Here is a 17,730-nt window from a genome sequence, read left to right as displayed (position 1 = left end):
AAAAAATATGACACAAAATTTCTAATCAGCCTCTTGCATTTCAACATCGAGTCCCTCAAACACTACAAAAGTAACATGAATCCAAACGTTAAGAATCTGTTTCTTACCTGAATGGGCTCTTGAGTCAGTCTCATAGGTCCGACACATTCTTCTGTAGCTGAAACCTGCAGGCAACAGATGAGACAACATGTGAGTCACTGTCACAAACCAAACACATTAATCAAATAAAGCAAAAACAGAAAAGCTGTGAACACTTCTTACCATTTTACCATTCATGTCCAGGAGCATTTTGGCATATTTCTCTGTTTCTTGCACAACCTGTCTATCCCACCTTTAGTCTTCTCTCTTATGTTCCTCTTTCACTTTTTAGGGGTCCATACAGCAATAAGACAGGTATTTCCTTGCCAAACAGCAACAGCCTCCAAAAACAACAAATATCTGGATTTTTTACTACAGGTTTTGTGATCGCCTCTACTGTGCTGTAGACATGGTTATTTACATGCAGTATTAGCCGCCCAGAATGGAGTTGTCCACTGCAAACCTCTTTAGAAGGTATTAGCAGCCAGCCGCAGATTGAACTCACAGGTTTACTTGCATAATCCTACTGCAGGAGCATCACACACTGAGCTGTATATATGTGTGTGTTCGCAGCCTGTCTGGGCGGCTTCAGCAGGCCTCTTAACCCCATGCGTCATTCTAGTGTGAATAAGCAACTCAGCTACATGTGCATGCTTTGAGTATATGCGTACACATGCTTACACCGCACTTCAGACACACAATGAATCATTGGCGTACCATACCAGACTGTATCATGGTGGAAGCCACTTTAGCTTTGTGTGTCATGCCCAGAAATGATCCATCAGGTATATTTTTGAGCAGAGTCTGTGCTGGTGACTCATTTTTTTTTTAATTCAAAAGTCTTAGTTAGAATAGGTGCCTTTTGTCGCCAACATGTTCATAAACACACACTCATAACCCACAGGGGGATGTGACAGACTAAAGGAATACTTCACCTCACAAGTGACCATTTGTTTATCAGTTACTCACGGTGTTATGCTGAATTCCTGGAGAAAACTTTGTCTTTGTTTTTGAATGGGGGCCAAATTAGTTATGTGAAAATACCGAGAGGCCAGCTGCTTCTCACAACATATGGGTTATTATAAAAAAAAAAAAAATCACATACAAATGAGACAAATGCAGCTGTTTCATCTTTCACTGAAAAAATAGTAAACTTTCCACTGATCCTGAAAGCGGTGGCCCTCACTGTTGACTCACGTTTTTCTATATGGCAATGTCTGCTACCAAGCAGGAAATGTCTGCTGCAAGGTAACTATTCTTTAACTAGTTTACCATCTGTTTATGAAAATGGAATGGAAATATTACAAAATAAAATTGCTTGATTACCCAGTATTGTGTGGCAGGCCACATGTCGCATATTTTGACAGGCAAGCTGCGGGCTGTCTCTAATTGGTCCATGGGCCACGTTTGGCCCCCTGGCCAGACTTTCAACAAGCCTACTCTACGGAGAGCAAAGAATCCAAAAACTGAAAAAACTCTTGAAGAACTGAAGTCAAGGGGGTCCACATTTAACAACAACAAAACCATATCAAAACATCTGTTTAGAAACTCTCACATAACTCATTTATCCAGTCATATGCTCAGTACTTCTCAAACAGATGGCTCTTTCCCATGAGGAAACTGACTAAAAGTGAAACTTATCTATGCTCTCTTCAAAGCCAGACTCCATTGACAAAAACCTTTTTCATTTTTGCTCACTAAACATGGAAGCTGCTTGTCTACTGCTGCCTCGACTTGTCGACATGTGTGTTATTGCATGAATTTGTTGAATCCAAACTAACCTGTAAAACACCAAAGTCACACAATAACAACAAGGAACTAACTGACAAGGCAGACCAGCAAACCCCGTGTTCAGCAAGATCCTCTCAGTTCCTTGTGGGAAAGGATTGTCTGTTTGGGAAGTGCTGGACACTGCACAGGTTGTGTGAGAGTTTGTAAACTGATGTTTTGATATAGTTTTGCTGTTGTTACATGTGGATCCCTATGACTTAAATTCCTCAAGAATTTTCTTTGCTTTTGCAGTCTTCGTTCACCACAGGCATGTGAGAAAAACTGTTTTCTTGATGAATTTAAGGTAACACGGGGTGAGTAACTCATATAAACATGGTCATTTGGGAGTATTCCTTTAAGGTCTCCTTCCAGCCGAAGACAAATATCTGTGAGGCATCAACAAAAGATAGAGGCGAGATAAAGACAGAGGGAGGAGGGGGGATTTCAGTTAATTCTACAAGAGGCACATGCTATGCACACTCTACTCAGTCACTCAGAAGCCGCTGTGTGACTAAAGCAGTGATGTATAGACACAAGCTGGTGACTCAAGCACACATCGTAATTAGGCTTAGAGGTGGACACACTTCAACCCACATCTAGTCTCAACCAGCCACCAACCAACCGCTAACGTCATCAAGAGCTTTCAGGTGCGACTCTTCAAGGAAAAGCCTAATTCTGAGTAACAAGCATCTTTGTTGCTTCAATAGAGCAATATGATAATAAAAAATGCGGAGCATTTCTAAGCATCGGTGCAAACATGGTAATATGCAAAACATAAAGTACAATACACTCACTGTGACAGACTAGACTGGTAACTGGCATGTAACCTGATATGACGCAGATCATATTTGGCAGTGATTTAAGTTCCTTTTTGTGTACTGTTCATGTTATTTTGTCTACCTGTTTTGTATATATTGTGGTATAAAACATCAGGTCATTTTAAAGGAATGAATCTGTGAAATTTCAGAGAAAGACACACATTCTTAATTGTTTTTTTTTTATTGGGAGTTTAACTTAGTTAATTTGCTTCATCAGGTCTGTGTGAATAGAGCTGTAAAAAGATTATACTGGAGGCTTAATGCAACTTAGCCAGAGCTATATTTTTAATGAACACCCTGGTAGCATGGGAGCAAGTCATTCAAGTATGCTTGCGAGAACATGTGATATCTCCTAGTCTTACAGGTTTCACCGCAGACTGTGTTAATGTATAACATTCAGTAATGCACAAGCACATTACAAATCTTTATTTGACAGATCAAGCTTGATTGGCAAAACTGACAACATTAGCAAACAACAGGGGCAGAGTGGGGGGTTGGCTTCTGGGGCTCTGGCCTGGATTATTTTCTCAAAAGGCCCAAATCCTTAAGGAACCTAATATAATTGAGTAAATGTTCTTCTGTTGGCCTAATATTCAGTGTACTGAAGTCAACACTGGCATTGTTGGAGATTCTTCATTTCCGATCTCTGCTCCAACGCTGTATACAAGAAAATAAGTCTCAAGATTAGTAATGCTGTTTATACTAAATTCCTAACCTATACACATAATGTAACTTAAAAATAACATCATTAGACAATTTCTGCCTCTTTTTATGTGGCAGGTATATACACCTCAACATACAGAGAAAACTTCAGAGTGAAATAACCAAACTAACCAAAATTCCCCATTCTTGTGGAACAATCACCCATAGGAAGAAGCTGACTGAGAAAATATGTTTTCAGACCCTTTAAAATACATAAAATTCCCAATGACATGTCTCAATGTCTGTGCAGAGATCTTGTTTTTCCCTGCAAATCCCAATCAAAGACCAACCAGATGTTTTTTTTTACTACCATAAAAATGAATCATGGGAAATGGCTCTTCTGATGCATAGATCTTAACATTTATAAGGAACCATTTGTCACGGCTGTTTATGCAACCCAGTCTCACTCTGAAGTCGTCGAATGCCAGTGCTTGGGTACTGACTTACGGCATCAGACACCGAGAACGTGGGCATGAGATGTGGCTGGTTGCTGTTATTGTGTAACGGCACCTAGTGGCATCAAGGGGGAACGCAGCGGGACAACAGCATAAGTTAAGGGGGCGGGAGGGGTGGTGGATTGGTCCAACAACCATTGACTTCCACCCAGGAGGCCAGTGTTCACTTCCCGTATGATTGCAGTGTCAAACCCTATTATTTTTTCCGAAACCTAAGCACGTACTTTTGTTTACGTACATGAATTATGACTCGTCCCCTAACCATCAATAGGTATTCTAACCCTGACCTAGTAGTTTTTAATTCTTAAACTTGACCTAAACAGTATCTGTAGAGGTGTTTAATCTGTTGAGTTACAGATTTTTAACTATATGGAAGGTACTGACAGATGATCTCCTGCTAAATGGAAGGTTTGTGTTTGAAGGGCGATTGCCTTACGTACAGTATGTTGTCATTAAATTGAAAACTTGTTTGTTTAAACATCTTGTGCTGCTCTGGGTGAAGAGCTTCACGAGTGTATTATAATTAAGTTGCACTGCAAAATGTAAAGATATGTCTGACAGGAGAAGCTTTATGGAAATTTGCACACTTGCACCTGTGGACATAAATGTGATTAACAGGGAATACTTTTTTACTTTGATTTTAGTACTTTTATTTGACTTTTGTTTTTGTACTATTTTTTGTTTTTTTGTGGTTCATTCATGAACTGCTGCTGTGATATGAGTATAAATAAAGTATCTGTCCATTCATTTGTCCGTCTATCTATGTTTACATGCTGAAGAAGCTGGAAGATATCCATCTTAGGTACTTTGGTGCTGATAGCAGACTTGCAGTGTTGTGTCATCACAGTCATGTGGGCCTCACATCAGAGTTGTTTGTCCTCAAGTTCAAAGGGATTCTTGGAAGTCTGAGCTGGATTCACTTTTATGTTGTCAGCCATCATGGTGAATTACAACGGGGGACAAATAAGGTCAAACACTAAGAGATGACCCAAGGGAGTGCTGAACCAAAGATCCACCATAGCCCTTTTCCATGCACATAAACTGGTTTGACTTGACTTAGTGTGTCAAGCCTAGCGTCGAGTTGATGATTTTTAAAAGCAGTACCCTCTTCAGCACTGTTTACTATTGGGCTGTGCAAAGGTTGTTGGCAGTCAGCTACAGAACATCATGGATTTTCAGGCTGCTGTTGGGTTAGCTCATGTTAAATGGTAGACGCTGAGCTGACACTCTCCTCAGAGGACAGCAGCATCTGAAAATGGTCCTTCAGTGCTGCCTCCAACGACAGCAACAGAATGTTTGCTGATCTGTCCAGGATCAGACCCCTGGCTCTTGTCAGCTACCACCATAAACAAAATCTAATTCTATGGAAAACAACGAATGCTCATCATAATAAGCTTCAAATCTGAGACAACGACAAAGCAATGTAAAACAGAAGCACAGATACAGCATACTAGTTCCAACAAATTTAAGATTTGAAAAAAATAATATCCAAATTCCAAAACTGGAAACCAAATACCTACGTACCCAAAGAAATAATATCCAAATAGTTGAATACTCTGGCCCAGCTCTACCACTTATTGCTTGAAAACAAGCCAGGATGACAAAAGGGATCTAGAATCATTACTGAATGATGATGAAGTACACCTGACATCATTACAACCTGTTTAGTGGCAGTTGTGCGTGCTGTGGCATGACTCTGGAATTGGTGCATCTCAGGCAAACTTGGCGCATTTAAACTTGTGATGGAAATGCAAACCAAGAAGGCATGGTTTGACCCAGCATGGCCAAAAGTGCCAATGGTAAAGCCTTACGTCAGTAAGTGAGACAACCAGCATGTGGTGGCTACAAGTACAAGACTTGTGAAATAAAAAAACTGACAGAACTGAATATTATTAAGTGCTTCAATGACAATAACAAGTACAGACTCCAGAGATGTGAGAAAGAGGTTGAGAGTTGGCTTCATGAGAAAATGAGTAATTGTGTTTTACTTGAGGACGACACAGCCAGATGTGAAACAGAACAGGAAGGAAGATGGTGGAAACGGGGATCACTAATACAGTAATCACTGCTAAGACAACAATTTGGAGAGAGATCAGTCAGTGGAGTTTGACAATGATGGAGGGACTGTTGGGTAAAGTTGTCATAAGACACCATCTCTTCTTAGAGTAGGTGACAAAATCCTAATGGAGACAGGAAGGGGAAATAGGTGAAGGGAGATTTAGGAGTACACAGATAAGAGCCTTAACGGAGTTAAGATGAATAGTAGAACCAAGATGGATGGAAGTAGAGAAGAATGAGAAAGACTGAAAGTTTGCTTGTAAGTTTTATCCCCACGGATTCAGACAACCATGAGGCAGGCAGGACACCCTAAAGAGGACAGAAAGTGGATGGAAATTAAAAGTCAGAATCTGTAGGAAGTTGAAGGAAAGAGAATGAAGAAAGACAGGAAGTATAAGTTGGTATTTTTGTTTAACAGTAATTTGAAACCTGTGTGTAAAAAGAAAAAACATGCAGATATACAAGAGATGGAGTAGTTTATGAATCCCAATGGGAAATATTGCTGTTACCATTCACATCAGTCACAAAACATACTGCAAATACACTCAACTAGAAATTTAACTAAACTGAAACTAGAACAGCCGTCTCTAAATAAATCCTGGTAAGTTGTACATTGGTAGTGCATGTCTGATACATGTCATACGTAGATGTTTTTGTATTGTTATTAGGAATGGTCCAATATGGATTTTTTTCAACCGATACCAATAATCTGACATTTTTGTATTTTAAACAGAAGTGTGCAACCTGTACTTTATGTACACCTAAAGGGTAAGAAAGGCTAAGATGGCTGATTTCATATCCCATTGCTCTGACCTAACCTAATCAAACTGTATTCTTAATACAACAAAGACAACAGTTTTGTCTCTTCCATACCTGCCAACAGCAAGCTGTGAAAAAGAGGGAGATTTTCTGCTGTATTGTCAGTGGCCTAACCACCCACACCCCTGCCCTCATATAACCCTACACTACAGATGGACGTAATAAATACAAGGATGTGACAGTAAAATGACTTTTAATCAGTATAAAATTTATAGTTAATGTAGAGAGGGGAATTATGAAGCCTACTGTTATTGTGTAATTCTCTGGTGCATCAGTAAGTGTATAAACTACACTACAGAGTGAATGAGTTTCATCTGGTGTATAATGTTTATATCATCCCGCTGCATTTTTATTAACATACCCAGGCACTGTCTCACCATCCCACGATAGACCAGCCTACCAAGTAGAATAGCAATGCGCTAATGATATACCTCACACAGCCAGAGAGAGACCTGCTCCAGACATGGTTACCAGGTAATAATACAAATAATCACTAACTGTAGCATCATATGGCTAGCCGTTATTAATAAGTTTCACAACAGAGTCAAGCCTTTCAAAAGCTTGGTGTTCGATGTAAGCTGCTGCTAATTAGCTCGTGCTAACACTCTGGAGACGGTCCTTCAGTGCTGTGTCTAACCTGTTTAACAGCTGCAGTAAGTTTGTTGATCTGGTGGAGTGTAGGGCAGTCGGAGATCCATCCCTCCTGTTCGAGTCAAGTTGCAGTTAGAGTTTTGAGACTCAAATATAGCCATGCTAGTAGACAATGCTTCATATTGATATTGATGTTGCTACAAAGAAGTTACAAATTTTAAAAAAAAATGGATGCTTCACACAGCACTGAGATATGGTGTTGAATAATAGCCAGAAAAGTGTTTTGCAGAACTGTATGATGTCACAGTGAAGTTGACCTTTGACCTTTTGGATAAAAAAAAATGCCACGACTTCATCATTTTATCCTAATAGATATTTGTGTTAAATCTTGTCATAATTTGCATATGAATACTTGAGGTATGGCCATAAACTTGTTTTTGGAGGTCACAGTGAGCTTGATCTGTGACAACCAAGTTTTAATCAGTTCATTCTTGAATCCAAGCGAAGGTTTGTGCCAAATTTGGAGAAATTACCCTAAAGGCGTTCGAGATATCGTGTTCACAATAGTGAGATGGACAAGGGCACACTGACCTCGACGTTTACCACCAAAATCTAATCAATTCATCCTTGAGTCTAAGTGGACATTCATGCCAAATTTGAAGAAGGTGAAGACAGTGAAGACTCATGGTGTTCTTGAGATATTGGGTTCATGAGAGTGGGATGTACAGGTAGATGGACAGATGGATGGACAGACAACCCCAAGACATAATAATGCCTCTGGCCACATTTTTTTTGCAGGCATAACAACAAAAGCTGACGGTAGCCGCAATGATTACGTTTTGGAACTACACTTCCCCTTATCTGGGGGATGCAAACAGGAAGTTAAATGTTGCCATGGAATCAGTGGATTATGTGTTTATATTTGTTTACATTTCAGAAAACAGGCACCATTAAAAGTATGCCAAGTTAGCTATCAGCACCTCCTGTTTCCCGTGTACCCATGGACGTACAGACAGCTACCACTGGATTATTTTGACACAGTAGAAATCTTAAAAAAAAACAATGAATCTCAGGCAAAGTCTGGAGTTATGAGGATCATCTTACAGTCTGTGAATTCTATACAAAGTCAAGAACGTTCTTCTGTGACGGACATCACAGAAGATGATATCCTCGTTGAGTGTAAGTCACACTGAATCTTAAAATATATTCATCACTGTGTTCAGATTTGACTGAGCTGTGTGTCAGTCACTGCTGCGACTGAAAAGTGTTTTGTTAGAAGGGCAAAATCAGCAGCCAAACGACAATAACTAATCATTGTTTTCAGGACACCATCGTGCACTTGTCTCTTTTAAATCCAGCAGTATCTTTGCTTCACATCTCTCCCTCTGCATCTCCTCTTCAGCTCACACAGTTGACAAACCTTTAACCCCTAACTCTAACCCTGACCCTGACTAATTGCTTACCTTCTAAAGCTTTTTTTTGCAGTGGAGCTGCCCTCCTGTTGTAGTCAGCTAATTCTATTGTCCTTGTTTTTGTGAAACACTTTGTAAAGTTGGCTGTATAAATAAGCCCTTATTATGTACTAGGGCCCAGGTACATCATGTCGACGCATATACTGTATACACATTAAAACTCAGATTAAACATTGCTTTCATTGTGGAGGCCTGTTCCACCATTTCATTGCAGTTTATCTTCTGAGTGCCATAAACTTTACAAAGTTACAGTATGTTTCATGTGTTCTTTTGAAGGTGTTTTCACTGTTTACAATGATGTCAGATTATAAAGATGACAGGGAAGTTTACATTATGGCCGGAGAACAGAAAGAGTTGTTTACACTTACAGGCCAATGGCTAATCATTTTGAGTAAGTGACAAAGAGGAGTGTAGTTCTCATCTAGACTTGACCTTGTGTGTGGCTCTCACTTTGAAACTCAGACTGTTTAGAAATCAGAAATGATACAGAATGACGTTATTGTGGCCTTTAATGCTGGGAAAAATCTTCTCATCCTATGCATTAGGTCACTTTCATCTGTGTCTGAACCACAGAAAAATGTTATTGGATTTATTTTGTATATTGCCAGATAAATACATAGCAGCCAGCTTTCATCATATTGCATTACTCATCGTTGTTAGCAGCAGGCCTTGGAGTTTGCGCGAATCACAGTCCTTGCAACAAGGCCTCGTCTTATCTGCAGAGCAGGTGGCCTTCGGTAGTGCCTACGTGGACTTGAGGTCAGCGTCGGTCTGCACGCTGCTACTGTCATCTTCCTTATCCTTTAGGCTTCTTTCCACACTATGGAGTCATGATAAGCTCACAGTGATCAACTGATATTGTTACGTGGGTAAATTTTGTCATGTGAGCAGGCTTCTTGGCTGCAACCTTCAAATTGGATGTTCACACTACCAATAATAGCACACTGTAGAGGACACTGTTATACATAGTAACAGTGGTTGATTCAATCCCCCTTTTTAATAATGTTCTCTAACATTCACTGTTGAAAATATTTAAAAATTATCATGCAAATGAGTTCCTATTTTAGCACTTTGTACCCTGCTTTATTAGATAATGTGCACTAACTGTGTTTAGCCTGGTACTCCATCAACAGTGACTGACCCTCCTTGCTCAAAGTTACTCCCACAGTCCAAAGTGGTACGACACCAGTTAATTAGCCGGGCTGATTAAGAGTGCATCAGGGATGAAGATTTTATTTAGGGAGAATTCTGGAAATATCTTTGGCTAAGGAGCAGTATAGCAAGCCTGTTCAAACTTAACAGGGGTTTAGAGGAACCCATTATGATAAAGAAGCTCTTTGACTTACCAAGCATAACACACAGTGCTTCATTGTTCTATTAAACCATCATAAATACACGAAGTGATAAGTGTGAGAATCTAAGATTAATTTGACAAATGGACTTAGAACATGGTATTGGAGAGGTGACATGGCAGTATATAATATCTAGTACTGGTTGGGCCACAAGAGATATTAGAAGTAAATTCACTCATTACAAAGTTATACATAGATACTATTACACCCCATCAAAGCGATTTAGGATGGGCCTGATACATGATAGATATTGTTGGGAATCTAAGGATGCAATGGGTGCATTCTTGCATGCTATGTGGAACTGCCCTGTGGTTCTTCCCTTCTGGATAATAGTGCTGGTGAAACTTGGTGAATGGGTAGAGCAGCCATTGCCACACTCCCCTCAGCTTCTTCTCGGGGTCAAAACATTTTTGCTACAGGGTGTCACAAGGGCTCGGTTTGTTTTATTAGTAAATGGTTTCATTACTGCAGCAAGAGTTATTTGTAAGGTACTGGAAAAATACAAAAACCCCAGAATTCACTGAATGGATTAGACTTATGACAGAAACTGCCTCCTTTGAATATAAATAGGCTTGAATAAATAACACAACAGGGAATTTAGCTGAAGTCTGTGATAACCTCCTTCTATTTATTAAGGGCTCATGATGTTGGAGCACATATGGGTGCATCCGTGAAATATTTTTGTTTTTGTAATACTGTTGTTTTTTTCTTGTTTTATCATTCAAGTATTTGGGAGCAATATGTCAGTTTAAAAGAAAATCGATAGAAATTTAAATAACAAAAAAAAGGGATGAAGCTTTTTTGTAGGCCTACCAGGAACTTAACATCGCCTTGGTTCCATTGGATTTTGGATTATTGCAGAAAATAAGCTCTGAAGCAAACAAAAGTTCATGATACTTATACCATTTGTTCAGCAAGATAACCTTCACAAATGAACACCACATTTATGACTTCTGAAGTATCAGTGCAATAGCCAGAAGTAAAAAGCTATCGTTAGGCTTTGAAAAAAACTACACCATGGTCACATGACTTTAATGTTAATGTTGCCACCACAATGTTCAGTGTGATGACACTGTAGTCTCATCTAACCACTTGTTAGTAGCCGCCTTTTTAAAGACTTTTTAAAGTTTCAAAATTCACAGTTGGGGTATTTACTGATATATTTCTTGTCGCAGAACAAAACTTCAAAGTATCTTAAGCTTGTGTTAACCACAGACTTTTTTCAGGTATCTAACCCTGATAAAAACACCCATTGACTTAGACAGGAGGGAACTGGAAATGCAAGAATGCTAATTCATTTTTGTTTTCTTGGGGTTGATTCCTGCACTATAACAACCATTCTTAGCTTATATATGACAGCCAAGAATTTGCAATACAAAAATGCCAAAAATGTTTCTGTAGTAATATGGAAAAATGGTAAAGATAACAGCTCAACAACAGCATGTTAGCATTGTTATTGTGAGCATGTTAGCACAATCATGTTAGCACTTAGCTCAAAGCCCTGCTGTGCCTAGGTACAGCCTCACAGCAATGCTAACATGGCTACATTTAGCTGTAAAAATGTCCCACTTGGGACATATGTTGGTCACTAAATTTAAGGTACACTTAAGGGGGAACTGCCCATTGGTTCGACATCCCATTGTTCCGACCATATTAAACCCATTGTTCCGAAGTCCGTTCTGAAATCATCATGATGCCCTGTGGTTAAGGTCTGGTTAGGTTTAGGCACAAAAACCACTTGGTTAGGATCAGGAAAAGATCATGGTGTGGGTTAAAATGAAAAAGAAAGTGATAAACACATAAGCCGTGAGCCTGCTTCGCCTCAACCCTTTCCCAGCTGACCCAGAGCCGGTCGCAGCGCACCATCAAGGTAGAAATACGCCCACCGGGAGCCATTCAGCACTGCAGACCGTCGGACTAATGGGATGTCGGACCAATGGGCTGTCGGACCAATGACATGGACCCCACTTAAGGATAGACTAAAGTTTGCTTCGATTTGTGTTTGTGTAAACTCTTGAATAGTCTCATCAGTTTCAAAAATCCAGTACTGGGCAGCCTCATGTCCAAAGACATGCTAATCAGCTTGCCCACTGGCATTGAGGATAAAAAACTATTGTTAAGACATGTACTTTCACTCACTTACAGAATGGCTTGAAAGAGTACCCAGGCTAATCCTGCTAAATAAAATTCTGCCTGACTCTTTTCATATTTATTCACGCGGTTTGGTATTGGGTGTTATTCCCCAACTGTGTTGCATAAAGCTGGTTTGGCATTCCCCCCAAAATCCTGCAGCATCTGAATTAGTTGATAAGTCAAACCAAAACTTGATAAAGTATGTACTCTATCAGATTTCCATTTTCAAAATCATACCCACAGTTTGAGATGCAGAACTCACTTGTCCACATTCATTTCAGTGTCACGATACTTGGTACTGATCATTCTACTACATTTCAAAACTACCAAAAAGGAGCCTGGAAACCTGACAGTGCAGGATAAAAATTGAGACTGTGCTCCAATGAGATAACATGCATGTAAACACACACCTACAGGAACTTCTTCACATGTAAACAGTTGTCCCAGTCCAACATTCAAACTATTTTCCACCTCACAGCCTGGATGACATTCCTGCTCTCACACATCCCCCTCTCACATCCAAGACTCAGACTGTGTCCACACACTATGCTGGCTAACTCTAAAACACTCAAACTATGGGAAATTCTGCTAAATCTCTTGATCATAAATGCTTGATGTTGACCAGTTTTACTCTTATAACTGAACTGCCGCACTGAGATGTTGATTACTGTGAGACTGACTATAATAGCTGGTTCGTGCTTCAGAGCCTAAAAAGGGTTCTCAAATAAATCTGGAATAACACCAATAACTCTAAATAGCAATTCCACAAGCAGTAGCATTACTACTGATGACAAACAATACGAACTTAGACACAAAATACATCCACTTACAGTCAGACTGTGTACTGTTAAACACTGTCTGCAGATTATGAAGAACGCTCCAACAAATAATGGCCTGCATGGCCTGAGCTATAGGCCTCTTAGCAGTTCAGATGTGCTATGATAGGTTGAGCTTGGGTCCCGCCCACCTCTGACACTGGCATTTAAAGTGATGCTCACAGACTTAGAAGCAACAGATAGTTGTCTCCCTCACATTACAGCTTCCATGTAAGAAGACATCAACAATGTTATCCAAAAGCTCTTTTTCCCCTCTTCTACATAGTAACAGGTTAAAATTGTTCCACTCTGGAGAGTGTTTTGAAAATTAATTCTTTCTTTTGTGTGATAAATGTATGCTTAAGACTGCCTCACACTAAAAGATTCTTCAAATCTTAATAGATGTTTCGAAAAAGTGAGACCTCAATGACATGCAAAGATGAATTAAACGATTTGGATAAAAAAGTGCACCACACACCAACGGATTCCATTCATGAACCAGAGTCCTGACTCTCAAAACTGGAAATGTTGCAAATCTCTCGCGACCAGATGTTAACATTACATTAAGCCCTTCAGGTGGAAGGTTATCCATAGACGACTACTGTAACAATTTCATTACACACAACAAAATTCCATGATTTTTACAAAACTTTCAATTATTTTTACAAATTCCATGACATTCTGGGAAACATATTTGTGAAATTCCATGGCTTTTCCATGTTTTTCATGACCATGGAACCCTGTTAAGTTAACCTGCTCTGGACCAGGTCAGCTGTTAAGCAAAAGTTACCATGATGATTTATCCTGGTAAAAAGTGAACCAGCAGGGTGCTCACTAGCTCACCTGGTAGAGCGAGCACCGCATGTACAAAGGCTATGTCCTTGGCACAGCGGCTGTTGCTTTGTTTCCGACTCCTGCCCTTTTTTGCATGTCATCCCCTCTCTCCCATTTCATGCTAGACTTTACTATCTAATAAAGGCAAAAAAAAAAGTAAATCAGCTGTGTAGTACTAACAACCTGGAGTTAACCCTCAAGTTACCTTGCTAACTCCAAATCCTGCTTCGTAGTACAGACCTCAGAACACAGGTTTTTCTTTCCAGACATGTGTGCTTGAATCAACATATTTTTCTCAAGGAGTCTGTTATTGTTAACTCATACTGTATTATCCCTATTCTTTAACTATATGTTAAGATCTGTAAACTTGTTAATGTAAACTGGATCTCAAACCAGATTTCTACTAACTAACTGTACATTCACACCAAAAGCTGCCAGAGCTGCTAAGGCGTCAGGTCTAATTCATTTTCAATGGATAGTGGCGACCAGAGGTGTTTTGAGCTGCAAAAGCGAGGAGCGGCAGCATTCGGCAAATTGAGCTGCAAATGAAAGCTAAAGACTGGTTAACTTTATGCAAATTAGCTATGATGTGTTTGAGCTGCAAATGATCAGGCACCAATTGAAAAGTAGATGTCCATCGCTTGTGTGGAACCCAGAGAACATCCTCGGAAACTTTTAGTTTCTACCACATATTCATTCCTACTTCAAAATGAGAAGCAAGCTGTCAAACTGATATGTTCAGTCTGAAGTAGCGCTTGAACCTCTCCCCATCCAGCCGCAGCTCCGGCACCAGCCGATGATATTCCCCATGCTGTTCACGGCCCCGGAGGATATCGTGAACCCAGACCTGACGGCGGCTACATCCAAGCAGGTACCACACGGCAGCACAAATTACAAGAATGTCTTCTTCCATGTTGAATCGATACACAAGTGTGGACAAGCGCATGTACTTATACAATTTCAATTTCATTTGCAATTAATTTGCTCTCCTTACCACTAGTTTAACTAATCGCACTTTAGGCACTCGAACCCAAACCACTGACAATGTTTCCCCTAGGTTTACAGCTTTGGGGGGGAATAGCAAATAAAAAAATGTTGCTCATATTCGGTTCAGGTTCGGCCTTCTTGACATGCTGCTGTGTTGTGCTACGGTGTATTCATGTGCTGGAATTTGTTATTTACATGACAATGCCTGAAAGCAACACAGGCTGTGTGTGTTTAATGTTTAATGTCAGACCTATTTAGACTTTTTGTCCTGTTTTCATTGTCCAGTGACCTTCTTTGCGGCTCATTTAAATTGAGAAGCATAATTGAACATTCAGAATTTGACGTCATGAGCGACTTGAGCGGCGCTGCTAGACTGAATTCAGCTATTTTGCAGCTCTGGCAGCTTTTGGTGTGAACGCACAGTAATGTTTTTGTTCTGCCATTTGTTACTGACCTGATATTTCATATTCTTTTGTATTTTGTCACATGTTACTTTCCTTTTCTAAATTATGTAAATTTGTTTGCAAAAATAAATAAAGCCTATGAAGACACTTTCTATGAAGCTACTGTCGGGGTAGAAGAGCTGCGGTCTCTAGGGGTAGTTTGGTTCATTTCTTTTTCAAAACACAGAAGCTGTACTGTTAATGATCACTGAACTTTTGTACCTCTAGATGAGAGGTGGTCGCGACTCCACCGCTGAGAAAAGTACCAATTCATGCTCTCTCTGTATATTCTCATAAGTCAGGGACTGTGTCAGAGGCCCTGAGGGGATCTCTGTACAGGCTACCAGCATCAGCTCCTTCACATGCAACTGTTCACACCCATGCCGTACTGACCAGAGGGGTAAACAAATGACTTGTGCATATAAACATGCACACACAAATACACACTAACACACACAGGAGTGTGATCCCCACCATGGCAGATTATTAAGATCCTGCAGGGAAAGGCAGATGGTTTCAATAATAAATGGTATCACTGATCCTTTCTTAGTCCTTAGAGACAGAGGGGAAGTGAGGAAGAGCAAAGGAAGAGCTGACAAACCGGCACACACACACACACACACACACACACACACACACACACACACACACACACACACACACACACACATACACACACCCTTTATGTGCCACCCTAAACTAATGACACAAATCTACAGAAAGGTATCAAATTGCTGGATGTAAATATTAATAAATTATTTATTTTAACTGCTGAGGAGAAGCATCCTACTAGACTAAATATTTTCATTCAATCCAGTGACTCATATTGTGCCAATATTCTTCCATATTAGGACCAAAGGAGACAAGTTTATGTCATAAATTAATGAAATGTGAGAAATAAAGAGCATGGGACTGCAAAAGCCTCTAAAAGGTTAAAACATCAGTCTAAAAATGTATTAATTACAAAATATTTTATCGAAAATGATCAACAAATGTCAAATAATGCCAAAAGGGACCAAATGTATAGTTTATCAAAATCAAATCACACAAAAATAGAAGGTTAACCATAAAATATGTCCATTTTATTTTGTAAATCTAGGCCTGAATGGGTTAATACTTTTAGGGTCTGATGACACGATCATCTGCTACACTACTTCTTAGGAAAACACAGCTATATCCTCTGGGGTTTAATCATAAATATGAACAAGTATCTGTTCACATGCTCCCTCATGAGAAGGATCCATCAGCAAGCAAAAGCACACAAATAATATGACAAGACATGTACACAACTCCACAAGCTTAACCTCTTTCAAACAAAGTGCAGACTCCACAAACTCTGAATGAAAATTGCCAAGCAAGACAGACATTATGTGTCATTTTCAACTTGTTAATACTTATTAATGGTTTATTAAGTTAAAAGTATCTGCCTGTGTTAACAGGATTTTTGCGTGTGAAAGTTCATTCTTGAATTTTCCTTGACAAGACAAAAAAAAATCTTAACTCAAGGTCCCGTTATTAGCTTTTCAGAAGTTTTTTATCATGCAGATAGCTCATTTATCATGACTAATGTTCCACTGAGGAAGACCTTGAGATGTGGGTAAAAGTTTTGAATTTTCTTTTTGTTTTGGTAAAACAATGTATCTTTTGCTTTGTAGCTTATTAAGTTAAAGCTATTTACATGTAGCATCTCCTATGATGAATGTGATGAACTAAATAACAAACTTATTTTTCACTTTATGACCTAATGATTCATTTAGTAGCTTAACAGCTTATTACACATGGCGTCTCCCATGGCGAATTGGACAATGTAGCTTTGAAGCAGAGTCGTCAATGACATATAATGGCCAGTGTGGTAAACTGAATTTAAGGGAGGAACACAAGTTGTCAAGACATAGATGATCCTTTGACTATTGGCCCTTTGAGGCACACTCTCTCTGTGCTTTGCTGCTTAAGAACGAACCAATTGGATGCACATTTTTGCTCATCTGACAATGCATTCTGCCTCTGAGGATCTTTGCCTTGTGGCTGCAGGGCTGTACTTACACAAGGTTTTGTTAGAGCACACATTATATATGACAGTTTGGAGAAATGCAGGGCTGGGATTTCTGGGACAATTTCACCAAGTACTTCCAGCAAGTTTTAGAGCTCATTTTTTAAACAAGTTGTGATGTTAAAACTTGACTGTTACATCCCCTACTGAGCATTTATAGCAGCCAGAAAAGGCCCATGTCTGTAACAGCTAAATCTGGGCCACATTTGGCAAAAGCAAACGGGCCAAAGCTGGCTCACATTTTGCACCATGGAGCCAGAACAAAGCCAAATCAGCCAACACTGGGCCGCAAATGGGCTGAGTCCGATGGCTTCCTGGGGTAGTTTTAAGCAGGAAAGTGTCTATTAATATTT

General features: G+C 39.7%; 1 protein-coding gene across 1 annotated transcript in view; it reads right to left on the bottom strand.

The window, feature by feature from the left end:
- pde8b (phosphodiesterase 8B) overlaps positions 1–17,730 on the bottom strand; it is a 67,388-nt gene that overhangs the window by 47,914 nt on the left and 1,744 nt on the right. The window contains exon 2 of the mRNA XM_049603940.1: positions 108–164. Within this exon, the coding sequence (XP_049459897.1) occupies positions 108–164 (57 nt within the window). The remainder of the gene's footprint in view (positions 1–107; positions 165–17,730) is intronic.

Source organism: Epinephelus fuscoguttatus, linkage group LG18 (genome assembly GCF_011397635.1).
Source record: "Epinephelus fuscoguttatus linkage group LG18, E.fuscoguttatus.final_Chr_v1".
In the NCBI taxonomy this organism is placed as follows: Eukaryota; Metazoa; Chordata; class Actinopteri; order Perciformes; family Serranidae; genus Epinephelus; species Epinephelus fuscoguttatus.
Note: the sequence above shows the minus strand (reverse complement) of the source record. Positions and strands in the feature narration are given on the sequence as shown.